Source organism: Salmo salar, chromosome ssa04 (genome assembly GCF_905237065.1).
Source record: "Salmo salar chromosome ssa04, Ssal_v3.1, whole genome shotgun sequence".
NCBI lineage: Eukaryota > Metazoa > Chordata > Actinopteri > Salmoniformes > Salmonidae > Salmo > Salmo salar.
The window spans coordinates 9,095,545-9,114,474 of NC_059445.1; the positions used below are offsets into that span (position 1 = coordinate 9,095,545).

Sequence of the window (18,930 nt, forward strand, 5' to 3'; positions counted from 1 at the left end):
CAGAGGACATTTCTCCAAAAAGTAGGATCTTTGTCCACAAACTGCAGTCAGGCTTTTTTATGGCAGTTTTGGAGCAGCAGCTTCTTCCTTGCTGAGCAGCCTTTCAGGTTATGTCGATAAAGGACTCGTTTTACTGTGGATGTAGATACTTTTGGACCTGTTTCCACCAGCATATTCACAAGGTCCTTTGCTGTTGTTCTGGGATTGATTTGCACTTTTCGCACCAAAGTACGTTCATCTCTAGGAGACAGAACGCGTCTCCTTCCTGAGCGGTATGACGGCTGCGTGGTCACATGGTGTTTTTACTTGCTTACCATTTTTTCTACAGATGAACTCGGTACCTTCAGGCGTTTGGAAATTGCTCCCAAGGATGAACCAGACTTGTGGAGGTCTGCCATTGTTTTCTGAGGTCTTGGCTGATTTCTTTTGAATTTCCCATGATGTCAAGCAAAGAGGCACCGAGTTTAAAGGTAGGCCTTAAAATACATCTACAGGTACACCTCCAATTGACTCAAATGATGTCAATTAGCCTATCAGAAGCTTCTAAAGCCATGACATCATTTTCGGGAATTTTCCACGCTGTTTAAAGGCACAGCCAACTTAGTGTATGTAAACCTCTGACCCACTGGATTTGTGATACAGTGAATTATAAGTGAAATAATCTGTCTGTAAACAATTGTTGGGAAAATGACTTGTGTCATGCACAAAGTACATGTCCTAACCGACTTGCCAAAACTATAGTTTGTTAAACAAGACATGTGTGGAGTGGTTGACAAACGACTTTTAATGACTCCAACATAAGTGTACGTAAACTTCCGACTTCAAATGTATGTACCATTTCAAATTGTAAACCGATTTGCACAGCAGTATCCTTCCCTGGCGGTCTAGTGGTTAGGATTCGGCGCTCTCACCGCCGCGGCCCGGGTTCGATTCCCGGTCAGGGAACTAATCATTTGCGACCTGTTTACTTGTGCAACCTGTCACAAAAAAATTTGTCGGACATCGCACATATGTAGCATTTCAAATTGAGAACCGATTTGCTTTGGGTTATCCTTCCCTGGTGGTCTAGTGGTTAGGATTTGGTGCTCCCGCCGCGGCCTGGGTTCGATTCCCGGGTCAGGGAACTGGTCTTTGTTACTTGTGTAACCTGTCACACTGAATTTAGTAGGTAATCGCACATATGTACCACTTTAATTGCAAACTGATTTCCCCTGCATTATCCTTACCTTGTTTTCTAGTGGTGCACCAGTCCCTCCTGCAGCAAAGCACCCCCACAACATGATGCTGCCACCCCTGTGCTTCACGGTTGGGATGGTGTTCTTCGGCTTGCAAGCCTCACTTTTCCTCCAAACATAACAATGGTCATTATGGCCAAACAGTTCTATTTTTGTTTCATCAGACCAGAGGACATTTCTCCAAAAGTAGGATCTTTGTCCACAAACTGCAGTCAGGCTTTTTTATGGCAGTTTTGGAGCAGCAGCTTCTTCCTTGATGAGCGGCCTTTCAGGTTATGTCGATATAGGACTCGTTTTACTGTGGATGTAGATACTTTTGGACCTGTTTCCTCCAGCATCTTCACAAGGTCCTTTGCTGTTGTTCTGGGATTGATTTGCACTTTTCGCACCAAAGTACGTTCATCTCTAGGAGACAGGACGCGTCTCCTTCCTGAGCGGTATGACGGCTGCGTGGTCACATGGTGTTTATACTTGCGTACCATTGTTTCTACAGATGACCTCGGTGCCTTCAGGCGTTTGGAAATTGCTCCCAAGGATGAACCAGACTTGTGGAGGTCTGCAATTGTTTTCTGAGGTCTTGGCTGATTTCTTTTGAATTTCCCATGATGTCAAGCAAAGAGGCACCGAGTTTAAAGGTAGGCCTTGAACTACATCTACAGGTACACCTCCAATTGACTCAAATGATGTCAATTAGCCTAACAGAAGCTTCTAAAGCCATGACATCCTTTTCGGGAATTTTCCAAGCTGTTTAAAGGCACAGCCAACTTAGTGTATGTAAACCTCTGACCCACTGGATTTGTGATACAGTGAATTATAAGTGAAATAATCTGTCTGTAAACAATTGTTGGGAAAATGACTTGTGTCATGCACAAAGTACATGCCCTAACCAACTTGCCAAAACTAGAGTTTGTTAAACAAGACATGTGTGGAGTGGTTGACGAACGACTTTTAATTACTCCAACATAAGTGTATGTAAACTTCCGACTTCAACTGTATTTACCATTTCAAATTGTGAACGGATTTGTACCGCAGTATCCTTCCCTGGTGGTCTAGTGGTTAGGATTCGGCGCTCTCACTGCCGCGGCCCGGGTTCGATTCCCTGTTAGGGAGCTAATCATTTGCGACCTGTTTACTTGTGCAACCTGTCACAAAAAAATAGTCGGACATCGCACATATGTAGCATTTCAAATTGTGAACCGATTTGCTTTGGGTTATCCTTCCCTGGTGGTCTAGTGGTTAGGATTCGGCGCTCTCACTGCTGCGTCACGGGTTCGATTCCTGGTCAGGAAACTAGTCTTTGTTACTTGTGCAACCTGTCACACTGAATTTAGTAATTAATCGCACATATGTACCACTTAAATTGCAAACTGATTTTCCCTGCAGTGTCCATCCATTCTGTTCTAGTGGTGCACCAGTCCCTCCTGCAGCAAAGCACCCCCACAACATGATGCTGCCACCCCTGTGCTTCACGGTTGGGATGGTGTTCTTCGGCTTGCAAGCATCCAACTTTTTCCTCCAAACATAACAATGGTCATTACGGCCAAACAGTTATATTTTTGTTTCATCAGACCGGAGGACATTTCTCCGAAAAGTAGGATCTTTGTCCCCAAACTGCAGTCAGGCTTTTTTATGGCATTTTCGGAGCAGCAGCTTCTTCCTTAATGAGCGGCCTTTCAGGTTATGTCGATATAGGACTCGTTTTACTGTGGATATAGATACTTTTGAACCTGTTTCCTCCAGCATCTTCACAAGGTCCTTTGCTGTTGTTCTGGGATTGATTTGCACTTTTCGCACCAAAGTACGTTCATCTCTAGGAGACAGAACGCGTCTCCTTCCTGAGCGGTATGACGGCTGCGTGGTCCCATGGTGTTTATACTTGAGTACTATTGTTTCTACAGATGACCTCGGTACCTTCAGGCGTTTGGAAATTGCTCCCAAGGATTTTTACCAGACTTGTGGAGGTCTGCAATTGTTTTCTGAGGTCTTGGCTGATTTCTTTTGAATTTCCCATGATGTCAAGCAAAGAGGCACCGAGTTTAAAGATAGGCCTTGAACTACATCTACAGGTACACCTCCAATTGACTCAAATGATGTCAATTAGCCTAACAGAAGCTTCTAAAGCCATGACATCCTTTTCGGGAATTTTCCAAGCTGTTTAAAGGCACAGCCAACTTAGTGTATGTAAACCTCTGACCCACTGGATTTGTGATACAGTGAATTATAAGTGAAATAATCTGTCTGTAAACAATTGTTGGAAAAATGACTTGTGTCATGCACAAAGTACATGCCCTAACCAACTTGCCAAAACTATAGTTTGTTAAACAAGACATGTGTGGAGTGGTTGACGAAGAACTTTTAATGACTCCAACATAAGTGTATGTAAACTTCCGACTTCAACTGTATTTACCATTTCAAATTGTGAACGGATTTGTTCCACAGTATCCTTCCCTGGTGGTCTAGTGGTTAGGATTCGGCGCTCTCACCGCCGCGGCCCGGGTTCGATTCCCTGTCAGAGAACTAATCATTTGCGACCTGTTTACTTGTGCAACCTGTCACAAAAAAATAGTCGGACATCGCACATATGTAGCATTTCAAATTGTGAACCGATTTGCTTTGGGTTATCCTTCCCTGGTGGTCTAGTGGTTAGGATTCGGCGCTCTCACTGCCGCGTCCCGGGATCGATTAACGGTCAGGGAACTAGTCTTTGTTACTTGTGCAACCTGTCACACTGAATTTAGTAATTAATCGCACATATGTACCACTTAAATTGCAAACTGATTTTCCCTGCAGTGTCCATCCATTGTGTTCTAGTGGTTCACTAGTCCCTCCTGCAGCAAAGCACCCCCACAACATGATGCTGCCACCCCTGTGCTTCACGGTTGGGATGGTGTTCTTCGGCTTGCAAGCCTCCAACTTTTTCCTCCAAACATAACAATGGTCATTACGGCCAAACAGTTATATTTTTGTTTCATCAGACCGGAGGACATTTCTCCGAAAAGTAGGATCTTTGTCCCCAAACTGCAGTCAGGCTTTTTTATGGCAGTTTTGGAGCAGCAGCTTCTTCCTTAATCAGCGGCCTTTCAGGTTATGTCGATATAGGACTCGTTTTACTGTGGATATAGATACTTTTGAACCTGTTTCCTCCAGCATCTTCACAAGGTCCTTTGCTGTTGTTCTGGGATTGATTTGCACTTTTCGCACCAAAGTACGTTCATCTCTAGGAGACAGAACGCATCTCCTTCCTGAGCGGTATGACGGCTGCGTGGTCCCATGGTGTTTATACTTGAGTACTATTGTTTCTACAGATGACCTCGGTACCTTCAGGCGTTTGGAAATTGCTCCCAAGGATGAACCAGACTTGTGGAGGTCTGCAATTGTTTTCTGAGGTCTTGGCTGATTTCTTTTGAATTTCCCATGATGTCAAGCAAAGAGGCACCGAGTTTAAAGATAGGCCTTGAACTACATCTACAGGTACACCTCCAATTGACTCAAATGATGTCAATTAGCCTAACAGAAGCTTCTAAAGCCATGACATCCTTTTCGGGAATTTTCCAAGCTGTTTAAAGGCACAGCCAACTTAGTGTATGTAAACCTCTGACCCACTGGATTTGTGATACAGTGAATTATAAGTGAAATAATCTGTCTGTAAACAATTGTTGGAAAAATGACTTGTGTCATGCACAAAGTACATGCCCTAACCAACTTGCCAAAACTATAGTTTGTTAAACAAGACATGTGTGGAGTGGTTGACGAACGACTTTTAATGACTCCAACATAAGTGTATGTAAACTTCCGACTTCAACTTTACCATTTCAAATTGTGAACGGATTTGTACCGCAGTATCCTTCCCTGGTGGTCTAGTGGTTAGGATTCGGCGCTCTCACCGCCGCGGCCCGGGTTCGATTCCCGGTCAGGGAACTAATCTTTTGTGACTTGTGCAACCTGTCACAATGATTTTTGTCGGTCATCGCACATATGTAGCATTTCAAATTGTGAACCGATTTGCTTTGCGGTATTCTTCCCTGGTGGTCTAGTGGTTAGGATTCGGCGCTCTCACGGCGCGGGCCGGGTTCGATTCCAGGTCAGGGACCTAGTTTTTACTTGTTCAACCTGTCACAACAAATTTAGTAGGTTATTATATATAGCTATGATTTTACGTTGCAACATACCAGTTTTACAATATATTATAAATCATTGTGTATTTTTGAGTAACGCTACATTTTTGACAAAAAACATCCTCCTTCGAGCCGGATTTGAACCAGCGACCTAAGGATTTCAGCATTTAGCGTTCTACAGTCCTCCGCTCTACCAACTGAGCTATCGAAGGACAACGAAAATGAGAATTGTGGATTATCTAGGTTTTCTGAATTCTGCTGCGAGGTCACTTGGGTTCTTTCTCAATTCGGAAACTGGAAATGCACGTTTTATTCTCTTTCGGGGAATGTGCGAACAACAGGCAAATGTATATCTTTTAGGCGCATTTATGAGGTAGGAAAAGGTCCTCCTTCGTGCCCGATTTCAGCATTTAGTGTTGTACAGTCCTCCGCTCTTCCAAATGAGCTATCGAATGTGGGGAATTGTGGATAAACTTGGAAGTGTTTTGAATTCTTCTGTATTATTGGATTCGTACACCTAGACAATTTTTTAAGGAAACTGGAAATGCACATATTTTTCTCTATATGTGCGAACAACTGGTAAAAATATTTTTGGGGGAGCATTGGTGAGGTAGAAAAAGTGTCCTCCTTCGAGCCGGATTTGAACCAGCGACCTAAGGATTTCAGCATTTAGCGTTCTACAGTCCTCCGCTCTACCAACTGAGCTATCGAAGGGACATGGAGAAACCTTTGGAGCAAAAGGTACATGTTTGTCGCGTAGCATTGAGTTTTGTCTTTTCTACCGGATGTTGATCAACGTCGATCATTCAGCCATCGTGAGATTTCCGTGTATTGAGCGCTCGTCAGAACTGCCGAAATGTCTACAAACGGGTCTTTCCAGGCACAACTTTCTTCAATTATGGAGACGCTGACGACGTCTGCCGTTGCAGAGATTACAAAACTGGTCGATTACAGTTCTGCCCTTCTATTCTCGGAGATATCCCGACAACAGGGAGAGAACGACGCTCTTCGGAAGGCATTGCACTGTATGCAAATCGAGCTCGGGACCGAGAGCCCAAAGCGGGTCACCTCTTCTGTTGATATATCTGTAGAAGTTCAGCTTTGCGACGAGATCCGTACGTTGAGTGTGACGATGTTCTCTTATATTGACTGTAGCTAGCTCTGTGTAATCATGCATGTAAAAAGTCACTATAAGTAGCCTACATCACCCTTTTATTGTTGTGTGCAGAGAATAATAAAGCCGTGGGGGACCAGTGGTTTCCGGGCAAACAGTTGGTTCTGAGCGAGAGGCACTATGGAGTTGATGCTGCCATCGAAGTGGGAGAAACCAGTGCAGCGCAGAACAGAGTATGAGGAAGTACACTCATATTTATGGTGTCTGGTCCTTGAACTGCTGCATGTCAATGTTGGCCTAGCTATATGGATGGTGTATTGTATAAATTAATTATAAGACTAGGATGGAACAACACCTCTCATTATGTTCTTGTTTTACCAAATTGACCACTTTTTCGGTATATTGACAACCAATGAATAGCGAGTGTAGCAGTACATGTTTTCATATGACGTTAGAAACCCCCGTCTGTAAGAGAGAAAAGTATTGATCTAAAATACAAAGTTCAGTTTGTGTCCACATACAACGTTAGCTTTGGAGTGCAATTGCTTGTATGGTATAGAAGTGGTATAATGTTCGTTTAAACGTTTAACCTCCTATTTGTTGCAGTGTCCTGACGTGAAACAGATCATTTTACAACCAGACCCTAAAGGTGAGGACAGGCCGGAGGAGGTTGTGGAGGCTAGTCACCCGGAGGAAGCAGAGCACATCATTATCGGTGGAGAAGGAAATGCTAGTTATATCTGACAATACTACTAACACTGTGATCATGTTGACAGTGTTCTGTTGTGTGAACTGCACTTTTTCTACCTGCGTTTACTGTCCCTTCTCTGTTTGAATATGTGCTTTTATGTATGCACAGATCCGCAACCAACATTTCCCAACAGGGATAAACCAGTAATTAGCTTATCTATCTTATCTTATGTTAAAGCTGACTTTAAATGAAAACGAACTTGAATGTTAAAACGCATGTTGTTCTGATACTTCCCACTAAACTATGTTGTCATTGTCAATAAATGCTCCAAAACCGTCACTTCACTCTCACTGTTTCTGCAGGTGGTCTGTCCCTAGAAGATGATTTCCAGGCCATGGACGAGAGTCAGTCAGAGGCGTACCACAGCTCCACAGCAGAGCCCAAGGAAGAAGACACCAGCCAAGGCTTCAGCGAGGAGCTGGAGATGTGGGTCAAGTCTGAGCCGGGGTCAGAGAGCGACACCGTCGGCTTCACCCCCAGTGTCGCAGAAAACAAGATGGTCGACCACCTCACGGGCAGGGAAATGCACGCCTGTTCATACTGCAACAAACGCTTCAACTACCGTAGCCAGGTGATAATCCACGAGCGGGTTCACACGAGGGAGAGGCCGTTCGTCTGCAAACAGTGCGGCAAGGGTTTCTCCCAGATTAACAACCTCAAGAAGCACCAGCTCTGTCACAGGGGAGGGGAGGGGAATCACGAGTGTGGCAAGGCGTTCTGCCAAGCCCAGAGCCTGAAGAATCACATGGTGGCAGCTCACGGCTTCGGCACAAGGTTGGACTGCGAGACGTGCGGCAAGACGTTTCACAATAAGAAAGCTCTCATCGCACACTCCACCAGTCACAGCAGGGCTTTCGGCTGCGAGCTATGCGGGAATGCTTTCGGTACGAAACAAACTCTTAAGACCCACCAGTTTACTCACACGGGTGAGCGTCCATTCATCTGCAACTACTGCGGCAAGAGCTTTGCCTACCTCTGTAACCTTAAAACTCACAAGAGGGTTCACACTGGGGAGAAGCCCTTTGGCTGTGAGTGGTGTGGCAAGTGTTTCACTCAGAAACACTGCCTGGAGAAACACTTGTGTAAAGATTAAAGAGCTGTAGATATACAGAGTAACTGCAGTAAACTACCGTCTATGTTTACACCAAATGTTCCATGGCCGTAACATTCTAATCTGCGTTCTGACTAGAATGTTGTGGTCTTGTAGTCTGGGTACCAGTCTGTTTAGCTAACGTTCCACTCCTTGTGCTTTGGGCCATAGAGACTGGCCTTTCTTCAATCTCAGCGTTTAATATGCAGCTGGATTTTGCGAGGAGTTGCTGATTTGTTGTTGGAAATAACGTTATTGTTTGGCAATGGCACAGAGTACAAGGAGTGGAACGTTAGCTAAACAGACTGGTGCCCATGCTAGTGGTCTTGTGCTATCATGGGGGAAATTGTAAACCTAAAACCAAGTTTGTTGAACTCTGCGTATTCTATTGCTTTGTTGAGGAGACTTAAGTGTCTCGAGTAAAGTGTCTACATGTGTGTGGGACAGATTGATCTGTGCATACATTTATTGTTTTTTCTTATAATATCACATTGTTATTTTAGGTAATTTGATCAATGTTTAGTTCAATTTTAGCTGACATTTTAATTTGCACCATTACGAAGTACATCGACAGTGACTACTACAACTTCTATCATTACTGTGGCGGTAAAAATAGTGTGAGGGGATTGACACACAAAGCCAAATCACCTCTTCACGTTCTGATTGGACAGAAATAGATCTCCCCCTGTTGAGTTATGTTTCTCTCAAAGTTTATTGGTCGTCACTAGCTTCCACAGCTACAAAGTCATAAAGCCGCCAGTTTCTACAATTTCTCTTCTTACATTTTGATTTTAAACCTAACCACACTGCTATCCTTATGCCTAACCCTAACCTTAACATGAAGAGCAAAAATGAAAATACATACATTGTTACGATATAGCCAGTTTTGACTTTGTGGCTAGTGAAAACAAAGTTTATTCTGATCAAGGTCGTTTTCCCTACTGACCCTTTTTACTCTACTACAAATATTAGCCTACATATATTTTATTTGTTTGTTTTAACAAATGTAATTTCGACAAAGCAGCTGGTATTCACTGTGTACATTATATCCAATCCATGCTTCTACGTTGTAATGATAAAATATTGTATTCTGTCCACATATATAGCATAATATATACTGCTGCATTTCATTGGGAAAACAATTCTTGACAATACGTATTTCACTTGGTCTGGGTATTAGGTATTGCTAGAATAACTTTTTATTTCTTTCACTTTCATCTTGCAGCGGTAATCAGCAGTTGAAACAATAACAAAGCGTCCTAGCCACCCCTGTTTCCGGTAAAAAGCATAAGGAGGGGACTGAAGTAATGTACCAACTCTCAAATTCATAGACAGAAGCTATGGATGCAAGGACTGACCAACCGTGATATCAAAATTATAGTTTTAACCATGTTTTGAGGCCATCTAGTGTTTGTTTACATTTACTTTGTTTATAAACATTGGGGTAAAAAAAAACATCTATTTGGTGTTCTTGGGGTAAAAAAAAGTGTCTATTTGGTGTTCTTGGGGTAAAAAAAAAGCGTATATTTTGGGTTCTGATGAGGTATGACAGTTGAATCTAGCTCATGAGGCATTTATAGGTTATATTCTTCAAGAATCAATGAGTACATATTCATTTATACGTCCAAAATGGAGGTAGCAACTGCGGATTGCCCTTTTAAAAGTTGACATGCAATTCATACTTCTGTGGTTGATAAATCATTATAGATTGCAGAGAGTACCAGTATAACAAACACTCCGCACTCTGCTTTTCCCCCTCACGCTCTCATAAACCATTCAAGCCTGGTAGGTGGCGGAGGCGAGCTACACACTTTTCTGTAACGGGTATCAAATGGAAGATGCTGGAGCAGAGCCAAGAGACGGTATAGAATCACTGGCTGAAGTAGAGGAACTGTCGGGGAGTCGGTAGCCTAAATAATTGCATGAGATGAGTTCAATTGGATATAAAATGTACAATTAATGTGATAGCAAGCAATGTAGATAAATACAGCCACTGCAGTAACTAATTGAAAAGCCTCACTAGCTAACCTGAGCTAGCTAACGCTAGCTTACTGTCCTCGTGGTATGACGTGCTATCTATGCAAGTAGCTAGTACACGGTTAACAGCTTTTATTACAACTAGCAAGCTATAATGTTTTAGTTTGCAAAATTACTTTAGCTAATGGTAGCTTATCCGCCAGGTAGACCTCCACAGAGATATAGTACTGGAACAGTGGACCTGCAATCCAGAGGAATAAAAAAAAAGGACACCAGCAACTCTCCAAGTGGCACCTCAGGGATGTTAAACTTCACAATCATAGGGATATTCAGATAGTAGAGGATCTCAGTCATGGTCAGGTTGAGGATGAAGATCTCAACCTGACCAAGATCTCTGCAGCCAAAAGATCTCACACTAGCCAACCATTAACAGGGAAGCCAACCACAAAGTTGGCATCATGGCTAACAATATACATATAATTTGTTTCAGGGAAATTCCAATCCAGTTGTGTTGCTATAGGATAGTTTACAGATTGCAGTGTGTTCATTCTCTGTGGTTTTCGTCTCCTCTTTGGTTGTAGCCTGGGCTGTCCTGGGAGTATCTGTGGAGATTAAATAAAAATGGTGGCCAGGAGTTTCCAGTCTGGGGCTGGAATTCATTGGTGGTGCATAGCATTGGAGGCTGCTGAGGGGAGGACGGCTCATAATAATGTCTGGAACTGAGTGAATGGTATGGCATCAAACCATGCATTTGATGTATTTGATACCATTCCACAATTAAGGTGCCAGCAGCCTCCTGTGCTGCATAGTTTCTGAAATGTGATTTAAATTGATACAGTAAGTGTGCTAACCCCGCCCGCCCCCAAACACAAATCTGAAGTAGTTACGAAAATTAATGTGCCAACAGTATTTCAAGTGGACAGCATGTGTGTGGAGAACTTGATTCTACAACCTCATATTCGGCCAAAAAGGAATTGAGACATAGGTTCATCTTGAAGTACCTGGCCATTCAAGCAATGTATAGGAATTCTAGAAATCAGCTGAAAAAGCACTATGCCCAAGTGTGTAAAAACAGAATAGTTAAAGAAGCTACTCCTTGCTGCACTCTATTTGGGTGAAAGTGAGGATATGGCATTCAGGGATTTTTATAAATACAATGGTGGGTCCCTCCCCCATGAAATGCTTGTATTTCTTCACGAGCGGAGCAGCACACTCTCACCCGAGTTTAGTGAATTTGTGAGTAAACAAGAAGAATCTAATGGTTTAACAAATGTCAACGACCTGATTGCATGCAGTGCCGAAGCTCTTCTGGGTGAGATAAAAGCAGAGATCAGAAAAGCCCCTTTCTTTGCACTGCAAATCGATGAACGCCAGGACGCCTCCAGCTGGGAATGGCAACGCTCCATCATGGTTCAGTACGTAGACAACTCAGGATCAATTCAGGACTATTTCCTGGGTTTCCATCTGCACGAAGAAGGGGGGGTTCTGACCTTATATGTATGGAAATGGCCGACCATGACTGCGAAAAAAAAAAAACTTGTGGTACAGTCTTACAATGGATGGGCCGTGTCTGCGCACGAGCTAAACATGCAGATGGAAAAAGTGAGGGAGATGGCCCACAACACTGTCTTCGTCAACTCCTACTCACACCGTCTCAGCACTGTTGACTGAAGTTGATACCGTTCCCCACCGACTGAGGTTCTTCAATGAAACTTGGAGCGAGGTGAATGCTGACCGACTGCCACTGGACGTCCTCAGTGAAGTGGCGAACACCTACCACGCATTTTACGACACCATCAACCACATTGGGAACATGGATTGATTAAATGGCGAATCATCCTATGAAGCAAACAATCTTGTTTCGAAACTTGAGGATTTCCCGTTTGTGTTCCAGCTCTTCACCTAAGAGCAGGTTTTCCCCAACATTGATGTTACTTTTGACACTCTGAAGCACAAAGCAATGAATGTGGCAGCCTGCAAAGCTAGCATTGAGAAGCTGGTTCAACACATCCAGAGCAAGAACTCTGACTCTGCCTTCGACAGCGTCTACCAGAAGGCTGAGAGTTTGGCTCAACATCCATGCAAGAGTCTCAAGTGGACGGATGACTTAGACCCTCTGACACACTTCAAGGCTGTGTACTACGTAGCTCTGGAAACCCTCATCTCTCAGATCCAGGTTTGTTACGCACATCTGGATGACCTACGCTTCCTTGAGCTGCTGGATCCAGCGAAGTTCACTGACATTAACATCCATTTCGCAACAGACGTGTTGGATAGCCTGGCGAAGCTCTACGGGGGCTTCTTCAACATGGACAGGCTCAGAGTGGACCTGAAGGCGTTCTACACAGGCCAAGGACAGCAGCAGGACAGCCACAAGCTCTGTGAATGGATCTGTTTCATCCGGTCCCAGAAGAACCCACTACCAGAGCTCTACAAGCTGATGTGCCTTGTGGTGACCATTGGAGTGACCTCAGCCAACATGGAGGAAAGCTTCCCCTGCCTGAAGCGCATTCAGGACTTTGTGAAAGGGGAAAAGCAGGACGATCAGCTCCACCAGAACATGGCCATGATGTGCATAGAGAATGAACAGTTGAGGGTTTGTCAGGAGCTCGGGGAGTGGCGCTGGTATGACAAGGTCACAAACCTCTGGGCCAGAAAGACCAAGAGAGAAGATGAGTTCATCACCAAGGTATGTCACCTTTAGAGAGTGTGTGTGTGGGTGTCTGAGTGTGTGCCAAACTATACCACTCTATTGTTTTCATGAAATGGCCTGGTTATTGTTATTTAGAGCAGTATGAATGTGTTACAGATGGCTGCAGAATGGATGAAAGGACAGGCAGCAAAGAGGACCTCCACAGCAACAGAGGAATCTCAGGAGCCAACAGTCAGGAAGCATGATGACAAGTTCTTTTCTCACCTGAATGATCTGAGTCTAGATTACAGGGACTCTCCACAACTATATTCTATGTGCGGGACAAAATTGAGGCTATGATTAAGAAGTTGGAGCTCTTTTCTGTCTGCATTAAGGACAACATACAGGTCTTTCCATCATTGTAGGATTTTTTTGTGTGTAAATGAACTCAAGCTTACAGACAATGTCAAGGTGGTGAGTTATTCACAATGTTTGATGAACAAATAAGGTTTTATATGTAAGATGGCTAAAGAAAGAGCTAAATTATTGATAATTATTATATTATTATTTGTGCCCTGGTCCTATAAGAGCTCTTTGTCACTTCCCACGAGCCGGGTTGTGACAAAAACTCACACTCATTCTCATGTTTAATACATTTGTTGTATAGTTTGTGTGTGGCAGGCTTACAATGATGGCCAAAAACAACATTTGAGTTTTCCTGACCCTGGTGCTAGCAGCTGGAGGTTGAATGTTTGAAGGGGTACGGGACTGTAAAATGTTTGGGAACAACTGCCTTAGACAATTACCCCCTCCACAAAAATTAAAAATATACCATATGTTGAATGCCTAGGCCTAGTTTTGAAAAAGTTATCTGATCGAATTAAACACATAAATAGAATGGCATCCCCACTCAAGTTAATTAAACACCCATTCTATTCATTAGCTTTTTAAAAACATTGGCCGGGTGATTGGACAGATGTGAGTTCCCAGAGTTACTTTTATTTGGTTAGTAAATTATACTGATTACAGTAGAACCCCGAATTATTTTATTTTATAGGTGTAGCCAGCCTACTACAGTAGTTCAATCAACTCCCTTTGCTCTTGCTCATTTATGCCAATGGAGCCCAGTAGGTGGCAGTATAGGCCTACCCATTCCTCATTTTCATTAGTGGCATTAGTGGACTTTTGACATGAGGTAAGTTATTACAAGATGTATATAAATTGACCCTTGAGATTTATGGTTTTTCTGTGACATTTATCCATGATAATAGTCATGTCAATGACAACCAGAAATGTACATCAGAATTTGAGTTTAACAAGTTGTCAACTGTCATTGTGAAAATAAATATTGTTTTAATGAGAAGAACTAGTTGTAATTTCTCTAGGTTGTGTATGATCTACGTTCATTGTAAAAAGCTTTGTTTGAATAGAAGAACTTATAAAAATGAGCCATTTTATCTTCTATGAATTCTAAAGTTAGTTACCCCACCATATTTTGAGATTAGGTTATTTTACGGCTCACTTTTCTACCATGTACAGTATGAAGATGTCAAGCCCAAGACAGATCTCGATAAATGGGTAAATTGAGGCTCAATAAATTGAGGATCCTCCAGTCTTTTTGTCCTCGTCTCAAATCCTTTCTACTCATCTCTTTTATATGTTCAAGTCAAATTCATTCATGCGTAGAATTATAAAGAAAATGTACCTTTTTAAAGGCCAGAGCCGGTCTTAGACAATACTGCCATCTTCCAGAAATTACCAGCCTATACAATGTCGTAGTACTTTAAAAAATGTTTATTACTGGAAAATAATAAAGGTTGAGGTACATAAATGGGCAATTACATTTGAAATTGCATCACATTTAACCCTTGGACGAACACTTAAAGTCACTTACAGTCAGTAAACAAAGCACATGTTGAAAGCAGTTAGAAAAGGTGTCAAGCAATTAACAGTATCTTCGCAATGTTGACTAACAGCGATAGTTGTGCACGCAGATGAATGGTAATTGTCCGCCACATCCGAGGTTCCTCCACCCCTGGCCCACTACCAAAGGAAAAACGACAAAAAAAAGTAATGTCGGTCATTTCATCGGCTTACAGTTCTGGGACTATGCTACCTGTCATTACTTTTCAGGTAACATCTTTAGGTTCATGTCTTACCAGCAGATTGCAGGTACATGCAGGAGTTGCTGGTTGCGGTGCTCTGGCTGTACCAGTTGGTGTAATACATTCCTGAGCGGTCGATCCACATCCAAGTTCCCTGAGTAAACAAAGAGTCATAAGACTTAGCTACACAACTGTCCCTTACCACTAACAGATCTGATATCATACCTAGCTGCATGATTAAAATATCAGAAGCTATTTAAACACAAGGCCCAGAGTGTTTCCCGGCCATGTGCTCTGAGGGAAAAACTCTAGGACCCGGAATTGTTTCTTGACCGGTCACTGCCAGAAAAACTTGGGGCGCTACATATGCTTAGATGGCGGAGGTTTTCAGGGCAACCCTTTCACCTGGAGGTAGAATCCACCGATCCAGGCGGTGGCTCTGTTGGCTGTTCTGGTTATCTGTTGCAGGTAACGATACTCGGGGGAGGAGCCGGCGGAGGCCAGGCTGGCGCCCAGTTCATTGCAGTGTTCCTGAAAGAAGAGCCGGGAGGCGAGGGGTGAGACACGTGCACACACTCACACAGTAGGCCTGCACATGAACAAAAGGGTTGAGCTCCCTCATAGTGACATTACAGACATTACAAATCACTTCAAGATTTTAGACACTAAATATATTACATTGAGAAGTGCGTTACCTCGGCTCCGAACCAGGACCGAGGAGTGTTCACAAACATGTAACACTTGGACTGGTAGCTGAACCATCCGTCAGGGCAGAACCTGCGTGCCGCTGTGAAGACGAAGATAAAATACAACAATTATTTGACATCGTAATACCAAGGAGTTGATATTGACAGGAGTATGAACTTTCCAAAGTAAAACGTTTGATCTCTTAATGTAAAACATGAATGTTTATTTAGTCATGCTGGTGTTTTTTCCCTCCCTGCTGATGGGAAACCAAAACATTATTTAATTGTGACCATGCATTGCACGGTGTACACAGGCATCAATAGTACAACCAGTGATGGTTAACTTAACATCATTCATCATGGAGAGTCCCTACCTTTATCTTTAGGTGCTGCTGCAACCACCTCAACTGCCTCAATCTCAGCTTCTGAAAAGACACCTAAACACATAATCAGACAAGAATATCACTTTGAAAGCCACCAGCAAATCACCGACGATGAGATGTAGATTCAATATATTTATTTTCATAGCTAATATTTTATACGTGACCTGTAGTTTAATTAATTTGTTTTGTACCAATGTGAAGAAATTCTTATTGATCAGGAAATGAGGTGATGCGCCACAAGAGACATTGATGCTCCTGCTTGATTAAAGCCCACAGAGAAGAACTGACCTGGGCCGTCACTCAGCTTCTCTTCTGCTGCAGGAGCCTCAACCTCAACAGCCTCCCCTGTAGAAACATGGAACAAGGAAATCAATTTGACTTTCATTCAACTGGGAATTGGGAGAGGTGTTGATTCAGTGCTCTATTACTGCTCTCAATACAAACATAATTACAGCTACAAACCTGGGGCACTTTTTGGCTCTTCTACCGCCACAGCATCGCTCTCCACAGGATCGCTCTCCACAGGAACTTAAAGGGAAAAACACAACTATTGTAATTATTCAGTAACAATGAATTACCCTGTGCCGTATTAGTGACATTGTTGAGTATTTGTTGAGTATTTGAATGTCTTACCTGCTGCTGCCCTAGCAGAGAGGGCGACACAAAGTAGTGCAAAGATGATCAGAACCTTCATGGTGGTGATGATGGTGGTGCTGCTTGTCTGGATGAAAAGGGAGAGAACGTGTTGGAGAATCAACTAGAGAGAATGATACACAATCATTTCAGACTATCACTAGACAAGAGTATTTCCCCACACAAGACAACCTTAAAAATCTAGCTAAAAGTTCATCACCACCACAGTAAATACATACATCTAAACGGAGAAAGGGAGAGAAAATAAGCCAAGCTGAATGAGTCGACACTAGGCAACAGATGCTGTAGGACTTACCTTTTGTAGTAGATAAATCACTGTTTTCTTCAGGTACTCTTCCTCAGGTAGGCCAGTGATGAGTGATGAGTGGAGATTCGTACTCTCTTTATATACTGTTGTGTCCCGCAAACTTTCACTTATGCAAGTGCAGTGAATGACGAAACAGCATTGGACTTTGACACTTTATGGCTTTGTGTTTATACTTCACATGATAACTTCAAGATTCAACCTGGACTCGGGGGTAGACATAACATAGTAAAAGTAAATCCAGGACACTCCCATTAGTATGATATGTTACGTTTCGTTTTAATTTGTGGATGTCCATCATCCGTTTCATATTATATGGTATGAATAAAAATGTGTATGATATGTTACGAATTACAATTCATACAATGTTATGAATTTGCAAAACAAATATGTTACGAATTCCAATTTGTTATGGCTAATGTTAGTTAAGTGGCTCAGTTTAGCTAGGTTGCTAATGTTAGCTAGGTTCCTAACGTTAGTCATGTTAGAGGTAGGAGATAGGTTAAAAGCTTAAGTTTAGGGGAAGGGTTAGCTAACATGCTAAGTAGTTGCTACATAGCTAAAAAGTAGTAAGTATTTGCTAATTAGCTCAAATGTTAAAGTTGTCCATGATAAGATTTGAACACACATCCTTTGGGTTGCTAGACATTCATGTTGTACCCCCACTCTTCCACCCTGACCAACCACCCTACTTTAATTTTTCACCAACCACCCTTCCTTTGTTTTTTCCTGAAGTAACCTTCTGTCTTATGTAACCATACCAAATGTAACATATCATACTAATTTAGGTTTACTATGTTACGTCTAGTCTTTGAGACCAGGCTGCCAGATTAGGAATTAAAATACAGCCTTTATCAATGTCACTTACTGTGTTCCAGTAAGTGGTGGTAAAATAATAACAATGTCTTTATTGTGATCATGTCTGGAACGGTGCCCTGGAGATCACCTTTAATTCTTTGCTGAGCATAAACTGCTTCCTTAACTGACTTGATGACATCCAAGGAGTGGGTCGGACATGAAAAAATATTCTGTTTCAGACTAACTTAAATGTATCATCAATATGTGGTGACTAGAATGGTATCAAACCCATGGAAACCATGTGTTTCCAGCCATTACTATGAGCCCGTCCTCCCCAATTAAGGTTCCACCACATCTCACTCTGTGAGTAAGTAGCCTTGGCTACTGCAAGCCGGAACGTCTCATAGGAGCAGGAGCCTATCTCCTGTTTCTGTAGTGTGAAGCAGCTTGGAAAAGATGCTAGTCTATTGCAAGGCCTAAACCCTAATCTATCTCCTTAATGCTGAATGCCAAGCAGAGATGCATTGGATCCCGATTTTAGTATGACTCAGCCAGCAATTGAACTCCAAACCTTCCAACTTCAGGGCAGACACTAACCACAAGGCCACTGAGTTGGTAAAGTATATTAGGGGAGATGTAAAACACCATAGACTGAAAACGAATCTGTTTGGGTTGGTTTCCTAGACACAGATTAAACCTACTCCTGGACTGAAAAGCAAGCTTTTCCAACCGTCTTGAAGGAGTTCCCACAAATGCTGAGCTCTTGTTGGCTGCATTTCCTTCACTCTTCAGTCCAACTCATCCCAAACCATCTCAATTGGGTTGAGGTCGGGTGATTGTGGAGGCCAGGTCATCTGATGCAGCACTCCATCACTCTCCTTCTCGGTCAAATAACCCTTACACAGCCTGGAGGTGTGTTTTGGGTCATTGTCCTGTTGAAAAACAAATGATAGTCCCACTAAACGCAAACCAAATGGGATGGCGTATCCCTGCAGAGTGATGGGGTAGCCATGATGGTTAATGTGTGTCTTGAATCCTAAATAAATCCCCAACAGTGTCACCAGCAAAGCACCATCACACCTCCTC

At 42.8% G+C, this 18,930-nt stretch overlaps 2 protein-coding genes and 6 non-coding genes across 8 annotated transcripts; 5 read left to right on the forward strand and 3 right to left on the reverse strand.

Moving 5' to 3' along the window:
• The first annotated feature begins 873 nt into the window (after positions 1 to 873).
• On the forward strand, positions 874 to 945 carry trnae-cuc (transfer RNA glutamic acid (anticodon CUC)). Its single transcript has one exon. It is a non-coding gene; the product is annotated as a tRNA-Glu (tRNA).
• Positions 946 to 2,273: 1,328 nt separating this feature from the next.
• On the forward strand, positions 2,274 to 2,345 carry trnae-cuc (transfer RNA glutamic acid (anticodon CUC)). Its single transcript has one exon. It is a non-coding gene; the product is annotated as a tRNA-Glu (tRNA).
• A 1,335-nt stretch (positions 2,346 to 3,680) lies between these two features.
• On the forward strand, positions 3,681 to 3,752 carry trnae-cuc (transfer RNA glutamic acid (anticodon CUC)). The gene has a single exon. It is a non-coding gene; the product is annotated as a tRNA-Glu (tRNA).
• Positions 3,753 to 5,081: 1,329 nt separating this feature from the next.
• Positions 5,082 to 5,153, forward strand: trnae-cuc (transfer RNA glutamic acid (anticodon CUC)). The gene has a single exon. It is a non-coding gene; the product is annotated as a tRNA-Glu (tRNA).
• Positions 5,154 to 5,473: 320 nt separating this feature from the next.
• trnay-gua (transfer RNA tyrosine (anticodon GUA)) lies at positions 5,474 to 5,562 on the reverse strand. Its single transcript is given in 2 exon segments — positions 5,474 to 5,509; positions 5,526 to 5,562. It is a non-coding gene; the product is annotated as a tRNA-Tyr (tRNA).
• Positions 5,563 to 5,975: 413 nt separating this feature from the next.
• On the reverse strand, positions 5,976 to 6,064 carry trnay-gua (transfer RNA tyrosine (anticodon GUA)). Its single transcript is given in 2 exon segments — positions 5,976 to 6,011; positions 6,028 to 6,064. It is a non-coding gene; the product is annotated as a tRNA-Tyr (tRNA).
• A 52-nt stretch (positions 6,065 to 6,116) lies between these two features.
• On the forward strand, positions 6,117 to 8,757 carry LOC106602184 (zinc finger protein 3 homolog). Its single transcript, XM_014194666.2, has 4 exons — positions 6,117 to 6,465; positions 6,579 to 6,697; positions 7,071 to 7,113; positions 7,518 to 8,757. The coding sequence occupies exons 1-4, from the start codon at positions 6,207 to 6,209 to the stop codon at positions 8,306 to 8,308; spliced, it is 1,212 nt and encodes a 403-aa protein (XP_014050141.1). The 5' UTR covers positions 6,117 to 6,206; the 3' UTR covers positions 8,309 to 8,757.
• A 5,936-nt stretch (positions 8,758 to 14,693) lies between these two features.
• Positions 14,694 to 17,154, reverse strand: LOC106602162 (ladderlectin). The gene is made up of 9 exons (XM_014194634.2): positions 17,038 to 17,154; positions 16,722 to 16,809; positions 16,551 to 16,616; positions 16,377 to 16,433; positions 16,080 to 16,142; positions 15,715 to 15,806; positions 15,425 to 15,550; positions 15,074 to 15,173; positions 14,694 to 14,957 (listed from the first exon to the last, which is right to left on the reverse strand). The coding sequence occupies exons 2-9, from the start codon at positions 16,780 to 16,782 to the stop codon at positions 14,884 to 14,886; spliced, it is 639 nt and encodes a 212-aa protein (XP_014050109.2). The 5' UTR covers positions 16,783 to 16,809; positions 17,038 to 17,154; the 3' UTR covers positions 14,694 to 14,883.
• Positions 17,155 to 18,930: the final 1,776 nt, after the last annotated feature.

Coding starts and splice junctions, on each gene's coding strand:
- LOC106602184 (XM_014194666.2), top strand. CDS start 6,207: ATGTCTACAAACGGGTCTTTCCAGGCACAACTTTCTTCAATTATGGAG. Junction 6,466..6,578: donor TCAGCTTTGCGACGAGATCC/GTACGTTGAGTG, acceptor TGTTGTGTGCAG/AGAATAATAAAGCCGTGGGG. Junction 6,698..7,070: donor CCAGTGCAGCGCAGAACAGA/GTATGAGGAAGT, acceptor TATTTGTTGCAG/TGTCCTGACGTGAAACAGAT.
- LOC106602162 (XM_014194634.2), bottom strand. CDS start 16,782: ATGAAGGTTCTGATCATCTTTGCACTACTTTGTGTCGCCCTCTCTGCT. Junction 16,434..16,550: donor AGAGCCAAAAAGTGCCCCAG/GTTTGTAGCTGT, acceptor ATGTTTCTACAG/GGGAGGCTGTTGAGGTTGAG. Junction 16,143..16,376: donor GAAGCTGAGTGACGGCCCAG/GTCAGTTCTTCT, acceptor TTATGTGTTTAG/GTGTCTTTTCAGAAGCTGAG.